The following is a 16,951-nucleotide window of genomic DNA, read 5'->3' as shown; positions in this document are numbered from 1 at the left end:
TGGGACCAGTTACTGGTGGCTTACTGTATACCTTTAGTGGAGTCGTGCTTTCTTTATTCTTAATGATTCCTGCAGCCCCATGTAGGTGCCTGTGCAGTGGAATAAGCACAGACTTTAGGGACAGCCTTTGGTCAGGGAAGACTTCCACTTGCAGGTGGGGGCGTGCTGGAGTCTGCTGTGAGCCCCCCGTCTAGTGGTGCAAGGCTCCGGCCGTGGGAGCATGTGGCAATACCAGGTCCAGGAAAAGGCAGAATGTCCCTTCAGCTCAGGCCACCAGAGTCCCTGGCATTGACAGCTATGTGTCCTTGGTGAGGACTTGGTAGGGCATGGGGTGGGGTGGGTGTTCATGATGGCTGCGGCAGTTGTTGTGATCTTCAGCAGTCCCCCGCCCCCCACCCCGCCCAGGTCCAGCAGCTGGGGGCCAGGGCTGGTGGCGTGCACACACTCAGCTTCAGGTGCCTGTGTAACAGCAGGCGCCAGCTGCCTACATACAGATCCAGGGCCGGGGACAGCCATGGGCTCATTGGCGGCTCCCGAGGCCCTGGATGCTGACATGTTTCTGTTGTACAGTCTCCCGTACATGTGTGTATGTGTGCACTACAGTGGAGGCTGGTAACAGGGGTCAGGCCAGGTTATGCAGATACGCAGATGGAGGCTCGCTACAGGTTAGTAGAGTTGTGCAGGCCAGTGTCGGAACACAGGGCCTGATCTGGGCCCACAAGCAGCCACGGGGTTCCTGGCCACCAGCGTGCTTCCCCATAGCTACACAGTCTCCTTGGGCATGGGTGTCGCGCGGTAAAGTCTGGTGCTGGCTGGCTGGTAAGCAGCATGCAAGGCGACAGCTGGAGCGTCTGCCCTGACTGCACACATAGCAGTGGGGGGGCAAGTGGGGGGGGTCAGCTGTGAAGATCTAGGCTGGTGCTCTACCATGAGGCAGGCACCGAGGCCCAGACTGGCTGCCAGTGTGGTTCCTGGGCTCTGGCAGGGGCAGGGAGGGGGTGGTGACGGAGCAGGAGGGACTCAGACAGCTGGCATCTGTGAACACAAACACCTGTATGGCCAAAGTGGGTGAAATGTGCAGGGGTCTGGCAGCTGTACTGGCCATTGGCTCTTTCTTCGGCGGTGAAAGCAGCTGGGGCTGTCTGTGGAGCAGGTCATGAGAGCCACCCTTGCTCCTGCCGTGTGGCTGCTGTCCGTAGCCCCCACTTTCCTTTTTGTCCCTAGCCATTGCTATACAGCTCAGTTTTGCCTGTCCAGTGGGGTGAAACTGAAGTGGGTCTCATCTGTGGTGCCATGAAAGTCTAGAGAAGCTGGTGGTTCAGCCTGCTTTTCTTTTCCTGACTAGACGGCCACTTTCTAGCTGGGGAGTTCCTGCTTGGCACTGAGCACAGCAGCCGGCGAGGCGGGACAAGGCAGGCAGAACGACGCTGCCCTCCTTCTTCTGCCGATATGCTCGGGTTGTCTCTGTTCCACTGTGTTGCTAACTTTTCTTCAGTGGACCCCAGAGCTGTTTTGTTTTGTTTTGTTTTTTCATAGCTAGCTGTCTATTGATCTTTATGTGGGGACAGGAGCTGGGGTCACCATTTTGGTGATGTCACAATTTTGGTGATGTCATTCTCCTTGTCATCATTTTCATTATAACTGTTACTTCATCACATGACACCAGGACTGGGCATTCTGTATATAGATCAGGATTTATCAGTTGGATGAATGGGTGGATGGATGGATGGATGGATGGATAGATGGATAGATGGACAGACAGGCAGATAGATGGGGAAAAATTGAAACAAATATTTTTTAGAAGTTCTGAAAGAAGAGGGTGCAAAGAGATAGCTGGCAGGATTAGTGGGCACTAGATTCAAAGAGTTTGGAAAGGACTTTAGGTCTGAACTAGAGGGTCTGTCCTAAGTGAAGATTACTGAGCTGGGCAAGCCTGGAAACGTCAATGCAAGAATAAACTTAGAAAGTGTTTCTACTCTCGAGTGGCCTGGCAGTGCTGGTGTCCTTCCAGCTGTTAAGCATGGAAAACTGCTCTGTGGCTTCTGATGGAATTTACCATGGTCTGATAGGAAATAACTCACATGAGTGAAACTGAAGGGAAAAAAGCTGAGATTAGTAACTGCTGGCCAAGTAGAACAGACAGTGAGATCAGCATGGTCACCCCAGGCCAAACCACTAACTCCCTTCTCTTGGTAAGTAAGCGCTGCCTGGAGCATTCGAATCAACTACGGTTGGATTATTTTATTATAAAAGTGGCTACTCAGGGTTTCTCTGTGTTTTTACTTTCATCTACAACTCTCGGTTGAATCCTACTTTATTACTCAGTTCCCAGGGCCACACGCACTCCCTGTGCAGTATTTTCCAGGAACAGGAGGTTTCCTACTTGGAAAATAGGGATTCATGTAAAGACCTAGCAGACACTTCCCTCTTGATCTCCTTCCACAGATGTTGGTGGGGGCTCACAGCTTTGTCTCAACATGAGCTGCAGAATTGAAGACTTCCAGCCATTTTCATGTCTGCGCCCGAGACTGAGCCTTCCCATTCAACCAGTCATGTCTCCAATAGATGATAGACCTTTGGCAAGTGGGTTTCCGAGTGTCCCAATAAAGAAATTTATGTCACTTTTCCCCACCCATTTTCAGGATCCTTCAGTCTTTCTTTGGAAAGAGGGAAAAACAAACATCTGACATAGCACAGGGAGAGCCCTGGGAGATGCCAGGGCCTGAGGCTGCCATTCGGGCCCTGTTGGTTCAGCTGCGCAGGCCCACCTGTAGGCTGCCCCAGAGCAGAGAGGTTCACACACACACACACACACACACACACACACACACCCCTTCTCACCACAAGACAGACCGGATCTCATATCTGGAAAGAGTGAGTCACTTCTGTAGCTAAAGCCTTGAAAAATGCAGTTACTCCAAGCAACCACACTCCTGTTCAGCCTCCACCATCCTGCTGCCCCTGGCCCCCTTTCCGGCTGACCAGGTATGCACCCGCACACCCTCCACAAGGACCTCTCTGTCAGAGACCATTCTTGTTTCTCCAAACCTTGCTTCGTGCCCTGACCCTGACCTTTTCACTGAAGCTCCAGCTCCCTCAAATCTCAACCCGAACAGGACAGCGAGGCCTTGGTCTGAAGTGCAGTTGTCTTCATGGCAGCCAGCACTTTCCTCTTCATGTTTTTCTGTCAACAGCGGTGCCAGGCACCAGCCATTCTTGCTGCCTCTGCTTATCACCCTACTCCCTGCCACATGCCACACTGAGTTTTCCATTTCCTGTAGGTATTGCAGGGAATCTGAATCTTTCTCATACTGATACCACAGTCCTCTTGTCCTAACTCCATAACAGAGCAATAGAACAGTCCGTGTCCCTTTCCCCTCCTGTTGTCACCCCTTGAACCAGAGCCAGGCCTGATAAGCCTAGAAGGACAGACTGACTGCTCCCCTAGGCCTGGACCTTTGGGAGCAATCTGTATGACTATAAAACAATTCATGGTTTGCCTAGCAAGAGTCCACTTTCAAAATTATCTTTGGCTGGCAGGCGTTGGGCCTTCGCTGCTTTAGGGAAAGGGGAACTTGAGCCAAAAGACAAAGACATAGAATGTAATCTTGGGCATTTGAGTTTTCTAGGTCCAGATCTGGGATTAGGGTGCTTTAAGGAATTTTTAGGAGAAATTTTAACTACGTGTGCTTTTTGCCTTCTATACTAACTTTTGAACCTTACAACTAGATAGGAATATGATTCCACTGTGCAGTTTTAGAAAGAAATTTTATTATTTATTAATATCATTATTAGTAAATTATCTTTATTAGTAAAATTTTATACCAAGGCAATTTGTTTTTCATGAAAACAGAAAGACATTTTCAGGTATATAAGGACTTTTGTATCCTTGAAACAAGTTTTTGAAGATGTACTGCAACAGAATAATAAAGGGAGGAAACTAAGAGCATCAAGATTGGGGATATTACAGTATAAAATAATTGTTGCTGAGTAATTAATCAATTTAAAATAGAAATGTTCCTCAAAATACATTGCAACTGGGGCGCCTGGGTGGCTCAGTGGGTTAAAGCCTCTGCCTTTGGCTCAGGTCATGATCCCAGGGTCCTGGGACTGAGCCCCACATCAGGCTCTCTGCTCAGCAGGGAGACTGCTTCCTCCTCTCTCTGCCTGCCTCTCTGCCTACTTGTGATCTGTCTGTCAAATAAATAAATAAATAAATAAATCTTTTTAAAAAAATACATTGTAACTCTGGTTCTTAGACTGAATGATGTCATCAAAAATTGTTCTCTGAACAATAATATTCTGAATCTAAAATCCTAATTTTTAATTTTTTTTTAAATTTGATTAATTAGCATATAATGTATTATTTGTTTCTGAGGTAGAGGTCAATGATTCATCAGTCTTATATAAAACCCAGTGCTCTCTACATCACATGTCCTCCTTAATACCCCATCCCTTTACCCCTCCTACCCTCCAGCAAACCTCAGTTTGTTTCCTATAGTTAAGAGTCTTTTATGGTTTATCTCCCTCTCTGATTTCATCTTATTTTATTCTTCCCTTCCTTCCCCATGATATTCTGTTTTATTTCTTAAATTCTTTATATGAGTGAAATCATATGATAATTGTCTTCCTCTGATTGACTTATTTCACTTAGCATAATACCCTCTAGTTCCAACCAGATCACTGCAAATGGAAGGACTTCATTTTCTGGTGGCTGAGCAATATTCCATTATGTGTGTGTGTGTGTATGTTTTGTGTGTGTGTGTGTGTGTGTGTGTGTGTGTGTGTGTGTGTATATCACATCTTCTTTGTTCATCTGTCAGTGGACATCTCGGCTCTTTCTATAGTTTGGCTATTGTGGACATTGCTGCTATAAACATATAAACATTGGGGAGTAGGTGCCCCTTTAGAACACTGCAGTTGTATCTTTGGGGTAAATACCTAGTAGCGCAATTGCTGGGCTAAAATTCCAATATTAACAAAGATTAAAGATAGGGAATAGAGAATAAAAGTTTGTCAAACTTATCTTGTTTATATAGAAATATAAGATCATTTTATTTCTGACTCTGACAAGGAGTAAAATATGGGTTAAAGTGCTTTCATAAAACTTTGAGTAGAATGAAACATAGGACATATACTACACAGTATCCAATGTATATTATACAAAGCTCTGAAAAAGATAAAAAGAGAAACCAATATAATAAAAGGGGAAAACAAAAGAAATAGTTGGAAGTATAAAAACAGAATGGAAGAAGGTGACGTTAAAGATAACAATTATGGTACATTAGAAAGAGTTTAAATTAAATTAAAATCTCCCTACTAAAAGGCTGACATTCTGGGGCACCTGGGTTGTTCAGTTGACTTCAGCTCAGGTCATGATCCTGCAGTCATCGGATTAAGCACTGTGTCAGGCTCTGTGGCCAGCACAGAGTCTGCCTCAGATTCTCTCTCCCTCTCCTTCCAACTCATGCTCTTTCTCTCTTTCTCTCTCTCAAATAAATCTTTAAAAAACAATTAAAAAAAAAAAAAGGTAAGAAGAGCCTTACTCTTCACTGTTAACTCATTGCCCCTCCCCCAGCTGGCACCATGCTACACTGAATGGGTGCCCCTGGGCTTCTGACTTCTCCAGTGGGAAACCAGAGCCCAAGGTGGACATCCAGCTCCCCCAGCATTATGGGATGTTTCCCAGAGGGCCCACTTGGATTTCACCTTTAGGGGATCACTGGGGGAATCTGCAGGTCTCAACTACCAGGTATCAGAGACAGAGGAAAAAGGGGACAGAGCCTACCACAGCCAGTGCTCCGGTCTTGATGGGTCTCATTTGTGCTTGCAGCAGCACTCAAGCCGAGATCCCAGCCAGTGGCTCTGCCCATATATCTTCAGACCAAGTTGGTGGCCCTGTTTGGCCAGGGAGCTCAGTTGGCAGTTCTGCCTGATTTGAGTCCCTAGTCAAGGCCATGCTGACTGTAGAGCCTGTTCGTTCTGCTGGTGTGGGGAAACAGATGTGCAGTCCCACTCAAGTGCTGAGCACAGCCTCCAGTTCCACCTATCCAGGAAGCCTTGCTGAGGAACTGGGATGACTATGGAGCTCATCCTCCAACCCTGATGGGGCAGGGAGCCAAGACAGCCACCCTGTCCAGCTGTTGAGCATAGCCCGTGACCCTGCATAACCAGGGAGCCTGAACAGTGACCCTGAGCAAGCTCAGAGCCCCGCCTGTGGTCCTGCCAAACCATGCAGCCTAGCCTACAGCCCCACCCAGCCGCAGACTCCAGCTTCTGGCCCTGCCTGATTGCTGAACACAGCCCTGCAGCCTTCCACAGGCAGGAAGCCCAGATGGTGACTTGACTTGATCACAGAGTGATAGCGGGCAGCCCAGCCTGATGAAGGAAAACCCAGACAGCAACTCTGCCTGATCGCAGAGCACAGTATCTATCCCCACCCTGCTGCAGGATGTAGCTGGAGGTCCCTCCTGACCACAGAATCCACCCAGCAACCTTGCTTTCACTTGGTTGGTAAGTCCTTGTTGGCTGTTGACAAGAGGCTCCTTTCACAGGACTTTTCCAACTGCTGGACTGTCCTCCTGACATGGTGGCTGGCTTGTCCTAGAGCAAGTGATCCAAATGAGGGCAAGGTGGGAGCTACCATGTCTTTGTGACCTAACACAGAAGTAATACACTGTCATTTCCTCAGTACCCAATGGGTAACACAGATCGGCACTATTCCGTGTGGGAAGGGATTTCATAAGGACGTGAATACCAGGAGGCGAGGGCAGTTGGGGGTCATTTTGAAGCCTGGCTATGACCGTCTGCCTTACTGATCCTACCCCTGCCACATGCAAAATATATTCACCACTTCCAGATCCTTCTTGCTCCCCACACCCCACACGTTCATCTCTTTACCGGATCAGTGGAGCGCAGCCAGCAGCCTGCCAGATGACAGGGCCTAGTCTCCAGCCCTGACTGATCACAAAGCACAATCTGAGGGCCTGTCCAGAGTCTTCCTGAACACAGAGTAAAGCCAGCAGAAGCGTCCTCTCAGGGAGACGGCCGAAGTGATCGCAGAGCCCAGCCAGTGGCACCGCCCCTGACATCAGAGCCCTGTAAGAGAACCGCCTCGGAGGGAGACCAGTCAGCCCCCAGTTAAGCACTCAGATGGCTGCAGCCCTCACACAGGCAGTGTGTGCAGAAAGGTTTCCTGTCGTTTGAAGATGCTAACCTTTGAGCCATTTGTTAGACAGCAATATAACTAATAACACACTCTTCATTTTTTAGGTTTTTACTAATTTCTGTGGAGAAACAAAAAGGAATAACAAAACAATAAACCAGAAAAAGTCATGATGTTTTTAGTAATCTTACAGTGCTGCCTTTGGTTATTCCCTAGGTTATCTTTTCTTTCTTAGACTGTTCCAGAAGTTCCTCTAAGATGATTCTGAGAGTCTTCCAGTGACAATTCCCTGAGAGAAGACTACCTATCCCACCTATCATCCACTTCAGAATGTAGTCAGAGATGATGACGTATGCTTACATGTGCAGTTACTTGGGGGGAAACAAGTGTAAAGAAACCACATGTCCAAGTCTAAGGAAAATTATATAAATCACAACACATTTTTATGATAGACTGTAATGCACCCATTACAGAGCATAATTACAAAGAGATCCTTACTGTTCTGGAGACACTTTTATGATGGATTTTTAAGTTTAGAAAAAGCAGGACATGATCTTATGTGACTGTGTAATATTTTGTGTGTGTGTATGTGTATGTTTTTATGGTATTTTAAAAAATAGAATGGGGAGCTGCTAGCAGGGATTATTTTGGGGTGATAGGATGCAGATGACTTTTTCCCTTTTATGCTTTGGACAGTGAATATGTACTACTATTATAATCAGAAAAAAACCTTTAAAGAAAAAAGGGGCAGTCCTGCCCATCCCTCAAGACTGTCACCCAGTAAGACTACCCAAATCCCTGTCAAAATCAATCTCTTTTTTTCTATAACTTCATGATTGTTCCTTTTCTTGTACAATCCCATCTCTTTTTCTTTGGCATTTGTGTGGTATCTTTCTCCTGTGCTGTTATAAATGCATCCCTAACAACATAAGCATACCACCTAGGTTTAGTGCTCCAGAAAATGGCCTCACTGCTCTCTCTCCTGGGGATAACACAGGTGGGGCAGGCCCGTTCCCCCAGGCTCTGTGGTTCTGTGTCACTGTCTCCCAGTACCACTCACTGGAGGTGCTCCCTGTGGACTCAATGGACGGAAGAGAAGCTATCCTCCCATTAGAAACTTGTTGTCCAATCAATCCTGAAAAAGGACTGGCTGGTGGCCTAAGTGCATCAGATGGTGGGATTCTGTGGGCACTGGTAAGGCCTTTTCCTCTTTCCTGTAACTGATGTCATGATCCCAGCCCACAGAGATGAGTGTTCAGGGCTGGAACAGTGGAAAGTGACCCTGGGACAATAACACAGCCCCTGTCACATCACCGCACATCCTGGAAGGCTGCCCTGGAGGTCACAAGGGAAGAGGAAACCAAGGCCACACCAGAGGCCAGTAGCTAGGAATAGATGGGGTGGCAGTTGGGGAGTCCAAGTGCACCCCTCTCCCCACCCACTCCTGCCTATAAGACTGATACTGGTGTGGGTGTGGGTGTGGGTGTGGGCTCAGCATGCTGTCAGGGTGCCAAGTCTTCTATAAGAAGAAAGGGCCTAAGAGCTGGGCTTTGGTCAATGAGGAGAGCCACTGGTGAGGGAGATGTGGGGGTGACAGACGAATCTCTCACTCGATGGCCTTTCCCTCTGTGGCTTGGCTCTCACAAGTGGCTGGTGAGGTAAGGAGGAGCCAGGACCCCATTCTTTCTCCCTCGTGCCCAACATAGATGAAAAAGGAGCAGATTACCTAGAGTCGGAAGAAGGGGAATGGCAGCGTGAGGAGGCTGCAGAAGTTTCCCTCCAGCCACAGAGAGAGGGGCGCAGACCACCTACCTCACCGGCCGAGAACCTCACAGAGATGTAAGGCCACTATAAATGTGGCCAGTGCAAACCTCAGTTCCCATACTGACTGGAATCTATTTTTCTGTCACTTCTATTCTGAGTGCCCTTTCCACTGGGATCCAGAAAAAAACCCAGGCTTCGTTGGCAGGGCCTTCCAGCTGAGTTCCAGGGGGCTGACCCCATTTGAGCACTGGGGGCCGCTGTCAGAAGGAAATACCGGCATTCCCTGTTTGGTTGTCCTTTGTGTTACTGCACTTTGTGGATATGCATTTTTTAAGAATTGAAGGTTTGTGGCCACCCTGCATCAAGTCTTCTGGCACTTTTTCCAACAGCATTTGCTCATTTCCTGTCTCTGTATCACATTTTAGTAATTCTCACCATATTTCAAAGATTTTCATGGTTATATTTGAATTGCTGCAATTTCGTGATAAAACCTGAATGGATGAGGAGTTGCTTTTCGTGGAGGAGCAAGGAAAGTGGTTGCTTGAGATGGAATCTACTCCTAGTGAAGATGCAATGAAAATTGTTGAAACGGCAACAAAGCCTTTAGAATAGTACGTCAACTTAGTTGATAAAACAGTGGCAGGGTTTGAAAGGACTGACTCCAAATTGGAAAGAAGTTCTACTGTGGGCAAAATGTATCAAACAAGACTGCATGCTACAGAGAAATTGTTGGTGAAAGGAAGAGTCAATCAATGTGACAAACTTCATCACGGTCTTTTTTTTCCTCTTTCTTTTTTGAGAGAGTGTGCAAGTGAGGACAGGGAAATCTAAAGCAGACTCTGTGCTGAGCATGAGTGCAGAGCCCAATGCGGGGCTCGATCCCAGGACACTGAGATCATGACGGGAGCCGAAATCAAGAGTCAGACACTTAACCAACTGAGCCACCCAAGTGCCCCACATCTGTTGTCTTATGTTAAGAAATCACTGAAGCCACCTCAGCCTTCAGCAACCACCACCCTGATCAGTCAGCAGCCAGAAACATCCAGGCAAGACCCTCCACTTATGACTCACTGAAAGCTCAGATGATGGATAGCATTTTTAGCAATAAAATATTTTTTAATTTTTTAAAATAATTTTTAAAATTTATTTTCAGCATAACAGTATTCATTGTTTTTGTACCACACCCAGTGGTGGGTATTAGGGCACGGATTGCATGGAGCAATAAAATATTTTTTGACTAAGGTATGTACATAGTTTTGTAGACACAATGCTAGTGCACACTGAAATAGACTACAGTGTAGCATAGTGTGGTTTCGGGGGACATGTTCAAGCCATAATGGGAGGTACGCAGTTCACAGAGAAGAAGAATTCTCCCTTCTCTCCTGTTCCTGCTTTTTGGGATTTTTTATCCACACATTTTGGCTGTTCCCTTAGGACATCATTCCCTTAAGGCTTTTAGGCTTTTGGAAACTAAGGTAAAGACCTTCCACCCATTCTGCTTTCTGCCCTACAGTACCCCTTCCCTGAGGTATTGGACAAACAACTTAGTCATATGAATCTAAGCAAGACCAAAAGGAAGAATTGTTGATCAGTTGCTATCTCAGAGATGCTATCTGCCACATAAGTGACCATTCTTCTTCCTGAAGTATGGAAGAGAAGCTAGTGGGGGAGGATCCGTGGCTTTGGGATTCCTATTGTGCCTCCTTGGAGATAAAAGTTGAGAAGCAGCCGTCATTCCCTTAGCAAGTAAGAAGAGAGGGAGAAGCTTTTTAAAAACACCTTTATTTTAAAATTTTACATCATCTTTGGGTAATTCAGAATTTGATTAGGCATATTTCAGATACTTCTGAGATCAAGGTCTCCAAACCAAGGTGAATACTTATGTGACTGAAGGATTGGGGGACCTCATGATATAGGATGAAGAGATGGCTACTGACAAAGACACAATCCCCTCAGGACGGGGACTTTCCAGCGGCACTCAGTCACCATTTTTAAATTATCTGTCACAGATAAGAAACCTCTCACCAGAACAACAATAATACCTCTGATTTGCATTTTACTAGTTTCCATATAGAGAGAACACAGAATTAAAAGTTCTATAGACCCCAAATCACACTGACATTAATCTGATCCCTTATATTAATAATAACAATGAAAAGCTAGCATCTACCCAGTGTAGTCTCACACCCATGCCTCTCTCTTGCTGGTAGAATGCTCCTTCCTCACACTGTGTATGATTCAAAGATTGCAATGTATGCATCAAATCGGAACCTAAAGCAAGCTGGGAATTCATGGGCTCAGAGAGCTGGAAGAGACTCCCTCCACACAGCAGGAGGCAGCCCAAGTGCTTGGCCCATTCCCAAGCAGAAAGGCCAGAGCTGCAAGGAGGGGGAAGGTGGGGTGAGGAGGAGAAGGGGGAGGAGGGACACTTCTATACCTACACCCTCCACAGTGTGGATGGTTTCCTGGGTGCTAGGCAGGGTAATTGTTGTCTCCCAGTAGGATAGTTAATTTCCTGATGACAGGACCCCCTCCCTGACCTACCTCAAAGCAAGGTCAGGCCCAGGTGTGAGTTTGGAGCAGGTCCTTAGTAAAGGGAGGAATGGAGGGAAGGAGAGAGGGAGGAAGCCACCAGGTACTGAGCACCTGCTATGTGCCAAGTACAGAACTGGGACAGGTGTTTCATGTAACACAACAGCCTTGTGAGGTAGGCTCACCACCCCTATTTTACAGATGTGGAAACAGAGTCTCAGGAAAATTCGCTCATGGAAGCATGGTTAGTATATAGGGGAGTATCAGTTGGAAAACCCAGAGCTTCTCCCTCCAGGGCTCCTGCTACTGCCCCTATAAGCCAAGGGTCTGGCAGCGCGTGAGCACTCCAGCTCCCAGACGACTGGTCCAGAGCTCAAGCTTAAGAGGCCCTGAACCCTGGTTCTACAGCATTATTCTGTGACCCTGAGCAAGTCCTTTACCTTCTCCTCCCCAGAGGCCAGACCAGTCCAGTGTGGTTCTCCACTGGAGAAGGGGTTGCAGTAAAACTACCCAGGAAGCATGTTGGCACACCACGGTGGGAGGGCCTTTGTCTGGAGACTGCGATATTGCCCCCTTGCTGGAGGGGTGGAGGGCATGGCTGTCTGATAAACCTTGTGAGGATCCGTTACGGTCTCTAAGGTGCTCATTTCTGAGAGTAAGTTTAAATTCTAGGGAACCACATCCCCACTCCCTGAGAGACATTCTGTGAAAGGCCCATGAAGGCAAAAGAAATCTTCAGATCAGGATACTTTTAAAGTACAAAATGCTTAAAAGTAACTTGAGAGAGGGAAAAAGTCTACTTTAAAGGGGAAAACAAGATGGCAGCCAGGGGTGGGGATGGGGCGAGCGTTAACAGAGAAGCAGTGGACACGGTGTGTGACCCCAGCTGCAGCGAAGGGTCAGGCCAGGCCAAGCGCGTACAAATTGGGTGTTTGGTATCCGGCTTGCCAGGTGTCTCCCATGGGGGTGCACTGCGACAGGGGAAGCAGCTTCCTTAGAAAATAACTTGAGCCTCGAAGGTCAGGCAGACCTTAGAGAATAAATATGGGCAATAAAGGCAAAAAGGAAAACACAACTCAAATGACTCAAACGTCTGCTGACATGTTCCTCCAGTCTCCTGAAATCTCCACAGCCCAGCTCAGCGAAGCCCCCTACGACCCACAGACACAGCGAACGCGTTCCCCCCGGAGCATGTAAGCTCATAACCCGGCAAATCGGCATTGCTGCCACCACCACCCCCCTCTCCCGTGCACTGAGCACACTGAACCCTCCGTCTCCCTCCCACTGAACTGTGAGCAAACAGAGGATGGAGACCGTGCCCTTCTGTGCCTCTCTTCTCCGTACGGAGAGGATGTGGGTTCATCACGACCCTTTGCGCATGAGCACCCAGGCTAAGGACCCACCAAGCCAGCTAGAATGATGGGAATGCCTCATCTCCCAAGGGCACGGACCTCAAGAGCAGCTTTGTTCTGGAGGAATCGAGCACGTTTCCTATGCCTCAGACCACTCCCTGGCTCCCCAGAGCTACCCTGTACTCACACACAATCATAATTTGGGAGAATTTCTTTAACACGTGAAATCAGTGTCTAGGAGCAGATGTGGAGCAACAGAGAGCGCTGGTTTGAGAGGATAACGTCATTCTGGGGGGGGAAACAGCTCAGCTTTGGCAGCCCTGGAGGGAAAGGCGGGGTGGAGAGAATGCTAGGTGTGCGGCGGGAGGCTTTGGGCTCGCACACCTCTGCAGCTACCAGGCAGGCTGGACCTAGCTGCCTGCTGTTGGAACTCCTGCAGCCGGAGGCTCTTGGTGACAGAAGGCCCATCATGCAGGCTGTGATTGTTCGGGAACCTGACCTGCCCAGATGTGGTGGAGAAGGGCGAAGGGACCTGACCGGGGAGCCCAGGCTCAGCAGCGAATTTTCCGGAAGCCAGGCAGTGTAGCTTTTCCCAGAAGGTAAATGTCCTCGTCTGTGCCCTGATTGAGGTGTTTCACCAGATTCTTCTCAAAGAGGAGTGGGTGGTAGGCGCCCATCGTGCAGGCACTGTCAAAGAACTTCTGGTAGTAGTAGCACACGTCGGTCCTTCGCTTGGATGGGAGGAACTCGTAAATATCCACCTGGTCGCACAATGTCATCATGATGATGATTCCTGAAGAGGAGAGCAGAGGTAAATTTGGCCCAGCAACACAACTCCACACCCTGGAGCTCTGCCCCATGAGTCCAGCAACTCAGGAACCCAAATCTGGGGAGAGGTCTATTTGGAGTTTCTACGTATTACTGTGATTCCCATTCTGAGCTCAGCCAGTAAGCCAGTCCAGCAGGCTGTTCCTCGGGATGCAGGGCTGCTGAGCCCTATGCCCCTTTGAACCCCGGGCAGGTCAGGGGCTGGTGCATGGTAGCTTCTCCCTAAACACCAGGGGACGGATGTGTTCCATCCATCAGTCACTGAGCTAGTCAGTGTGAATAAGCTAGATGAAGAGAGAGGACAAGATGACTGGAGGGACAGTACCATCCATGTACATAGAACTTTCTAGCACTTTTATATCCTGTAGGAGCCTCGCAGATGGCCCTGACTGGGAGAGGTGATTCTTACAGTGCTCAGGAGAAACAGTGTGGGCAGGGAGGCTGTCTTTTCCCAGCTGGGAGGATGGTGGTCGGAACAGGAGCCTGCCTGGTCCGTGTTGATGGGCTCTGCTCATTCTGGCGGGAGGCAGAGTGCAGGGAGTGAGGCCAGGTTGGCGCTCTCAGGGAGGAAGCACAGAACACTCTGCTGGAGACATGACCCCAACAAGAGGCAGGAGACTCCTGCAACACACACACCTGTCCCCACCTGGCTCAATCACCTCATGCAGGACATGTCCCTCTCTGGGCCTCAGTTTCTCCATCTGCCTCTTACCACACAGGCTGTTGCTAGGATACAAATAAGATCATGGCTCTCACACCCCTTTTGACCACCATAAATATAGGGGAAGTTTATGATGAAATAGTCCTCACTAAGAGCAAAACTGTAAACTGCTAGCAGCCACTTTGTTCTAGAGGAATCGGATAGGGGAAGAGCCCTCTCTGGCTGCCCCTGGTCCAGTGGGGGAGAAAAGACACTTCTGCAACTAAACTGTGAAGGCATGACAGAAGTGGCTTCTGGAAATTTCAGGAGGGAACACTTCCTGTGGGGGAGGTCTCATGTAAACCTCCTGGCGACACTGGATGGGGCCCAGGAGGGGCCACGGCCATCGGGGACAGGCAAAGGGAGGGGACAGTGGGGTGATGGGAAAGTGTTCCCTGGGATGCTTTTCCCACTATTCCTGCTCCAAAGGGCTCCTGGAAGAGCCCCAAATGCACACATACAAAAGTTGAAGAGAATTGTACAAAGACACTCTACTGAGATGGTCCCCATCCCTTTCTCTAAGGAGTGCTTCTGACAGTAAACACTCAGTTGTTCATGAACTCCGAGGCCATTACCACAGGGCTAGCATGTGCTGCACCCAGAAGAAGGCATCAAACTAAGAGACTCTTAACAAAAGGGAACCATGGTTGCAGGAGGGGAGGTGTGTGGGGGATGGGCTAGATGGGGGATGGGCATTAAGGAGGGCACTTGCGATGAGCACTGGGTGTTGTATGTAAGTGTTGAATCACTAAACTCTACTTCTAACGTCAATATTAAATCATATATTAACAAACTAGAATTGCAATAAAAATTTTAACAAAAATGCAAAATTTAAAAAGGAGGAAGAATGTTTTAAACTCCGTCCCCATCCTGAGGGAGTTTGCATCCCAGGAAGAGGGCAGGCTCATCATACAGTGGTTGGGGGTGGGGGTCTACCCTGCGGGGGGCCCAGAGAAGGGAGCCTCCCTTCCATGTGTCCAAGAAGAAAGCCTGAAGCCAGCATTCAGGACCGTCTGGACTCAGATCCCAGCCCACCTACACCAGCTCCCTCAGCTCTGTTCATGATCCTCAAACCCAGGAAAACTCTGCCTCTCATTCTCTCAGGGCCAGGACTAGGGTACTCACTGGGTTCGACAGATTTTTGAAATTTTGAATAAAGTATTATTGACTATTGCTTTGTCTTCAGATGCCAATATGGCTCAGTGTAACATTATCACTGATCCTATCTTTATTTAAAATTTTGGTATTTCATTCAGGATAAAATCTTGCAGTAATTACGGTTTTTAAAAGATACTATTTTAATATTATTTAGCTTGTTACTGAATTTTCTGGTGTACCCTCAAATGGTATACCTGAGGCAAGTGCCTCTCTTGCCTCATCTTCCAAATCCCAGCCCTGTTCTTCCCATTTTCCTGCCCCCTCCCCAAGGCAAATCTACCCCTCACCCAGGCCTGGCCCAATGCCACTCCTCCACTGAGCTCTCTGACAGCACCCCCAGGAGGGGTGCTCTCTCCTGGCTGAACTCCCCCACCAAACACCCTAAAGGAGAAGGATTCTTACTGATCTCTGGATCTTAGCTAGAACTTGGCCCAGTGTAGAAATACAGCAAAAACCTGGCAACTGTTTGGTGAACAAAGGAATGAATGAATGAATGAGATCCCATTCTCTAATCTCTTCTAGAAACAAACATGAGAGTTCTTTCCCCAGATACAGACTCACCAAGCATCCCAGAGGATGGGGGGTTGGGCTGAATCTCCTCTGGGGAGATTTCTTGAATGATGTCCCACAGTTCCCAAGGCATCTGGGGCTTGAGGATATAAAAAGGCTGGTCAGGATGCAACTTGCGGTAGCTCTTATAGTTCTCAAAGAAGCTGTAGTCAGGGCTCTGGTACCACTGAAAGAGAAGAAAATGGTCTCCTTAAGGAGAGGGAGGTGCCTTGGAGCCCCTTCCTCGGAGTGGATTCCAGACGTCTCCACGTCACAGCTCTCACTTGCTCGCAGAGGGGACCCAGCACACAGCCTATGCTCCCAGGGAATTTTGAGCTTGGTGACCCTGGAACAGCTTCAGATTTCGGGATCACAGACTCTGGGAATGCTCAGAGGGGTCCTTGGCACCATCTGATCCCACCTCTCATTTTTTTTAAAGATTTTGTTTATTTATTTGACAGAGATCACAAGTAGGCAGAGAAGCAGGCAGAGAGAGAGGAAGGGAAGCAGGCTCCCCGCCTAGCAGAGAGCCTGATGCGGGGCTCGATCCCAGGACCCTGGCATCATGGCCTGAGCCAAAGGCAGAGGCTTTAACCCATTGAGCCACCCAGCCACTCCCCACCTCTCATTTTCAAAGGGCCAAAAACTGGGGCACAGCTTGCCACAACTGCGGGTTGGGAGCCCCTGTCCTGCCTCAGACACACTTCAGCTCTAAGTGAGATCTGAGCAAAACTGTGGAGGCTGAGGTGGCGAGGGTGCCAGTGATCACCAGAGCCTGTCAGCTCCTGGTGGGTCTGACTTCAGAATCCTGTGTCCCCAGGACGGCGCGCTCTGTCCTTCCACCATAACGCCATTCTCCTGCGACAGTGCAGCCATACCAGGGAGAGGCCAGCTGATACACAT

The 16,951-nt window shown here is 48.4% G+C and overlaps 1 protein-coding gene across 6 annotated transcripts in view; it reads right to left on the bottom strand.

The window, feature by feature from the left end:
- Positions 1 to 10,691: 10,691 nt before the first annotated feature.
- The window catches only part of ST6GAL1 (ST6 beta-galactoside alpha-2,6-sialyltransferase 1), a 117,167-nt gene continuing 110,907 nt past the window's right edge, over positions 10,692 to 16,951 (bottom strand). For all 6 annotated transcript variants that reach the window (XM_032875607.1, XM_032875606.1, XM_032875608.1 and 3 more), the window contains 2 exons: positions 16,061 to 16,235; positions 10,692 to 13,606 (listed from right to left, as the gene is read on the bottom strand). In XM_032875607.1, coding sequence (XP_032731498.1) covers positions 13,365 to 13,606; positions 16,061 to 16,235 — 417 coding nt within the window. In that variant the 3' untranslated portion in view covers positions 10,692 to 13,364. The remainder of the gene's footprint in view (positions 13,607 to 16,060; positions 16,236 to 16,951) is intronic.

Source organism: Lontra canadensis, unplaced genomic scaffold (assembly GCF_010015895.1).
Source record: "Lontra canadensis isolate GAN:19392208 unplaced genomic scaffold, GSC_riverotter_1.0 scaffold56, whole genome shotgun sequence".
NCBI lineage: Eukaryota > Metazoa > Chordata > Mammalia > Carnivora > Mustelidae > Lontra > Lontra canadensis.
Note: the sequence above shows the minus strand (reverse complement) of the source record. Positions and strands in the feature narration are given on the sequence as shown.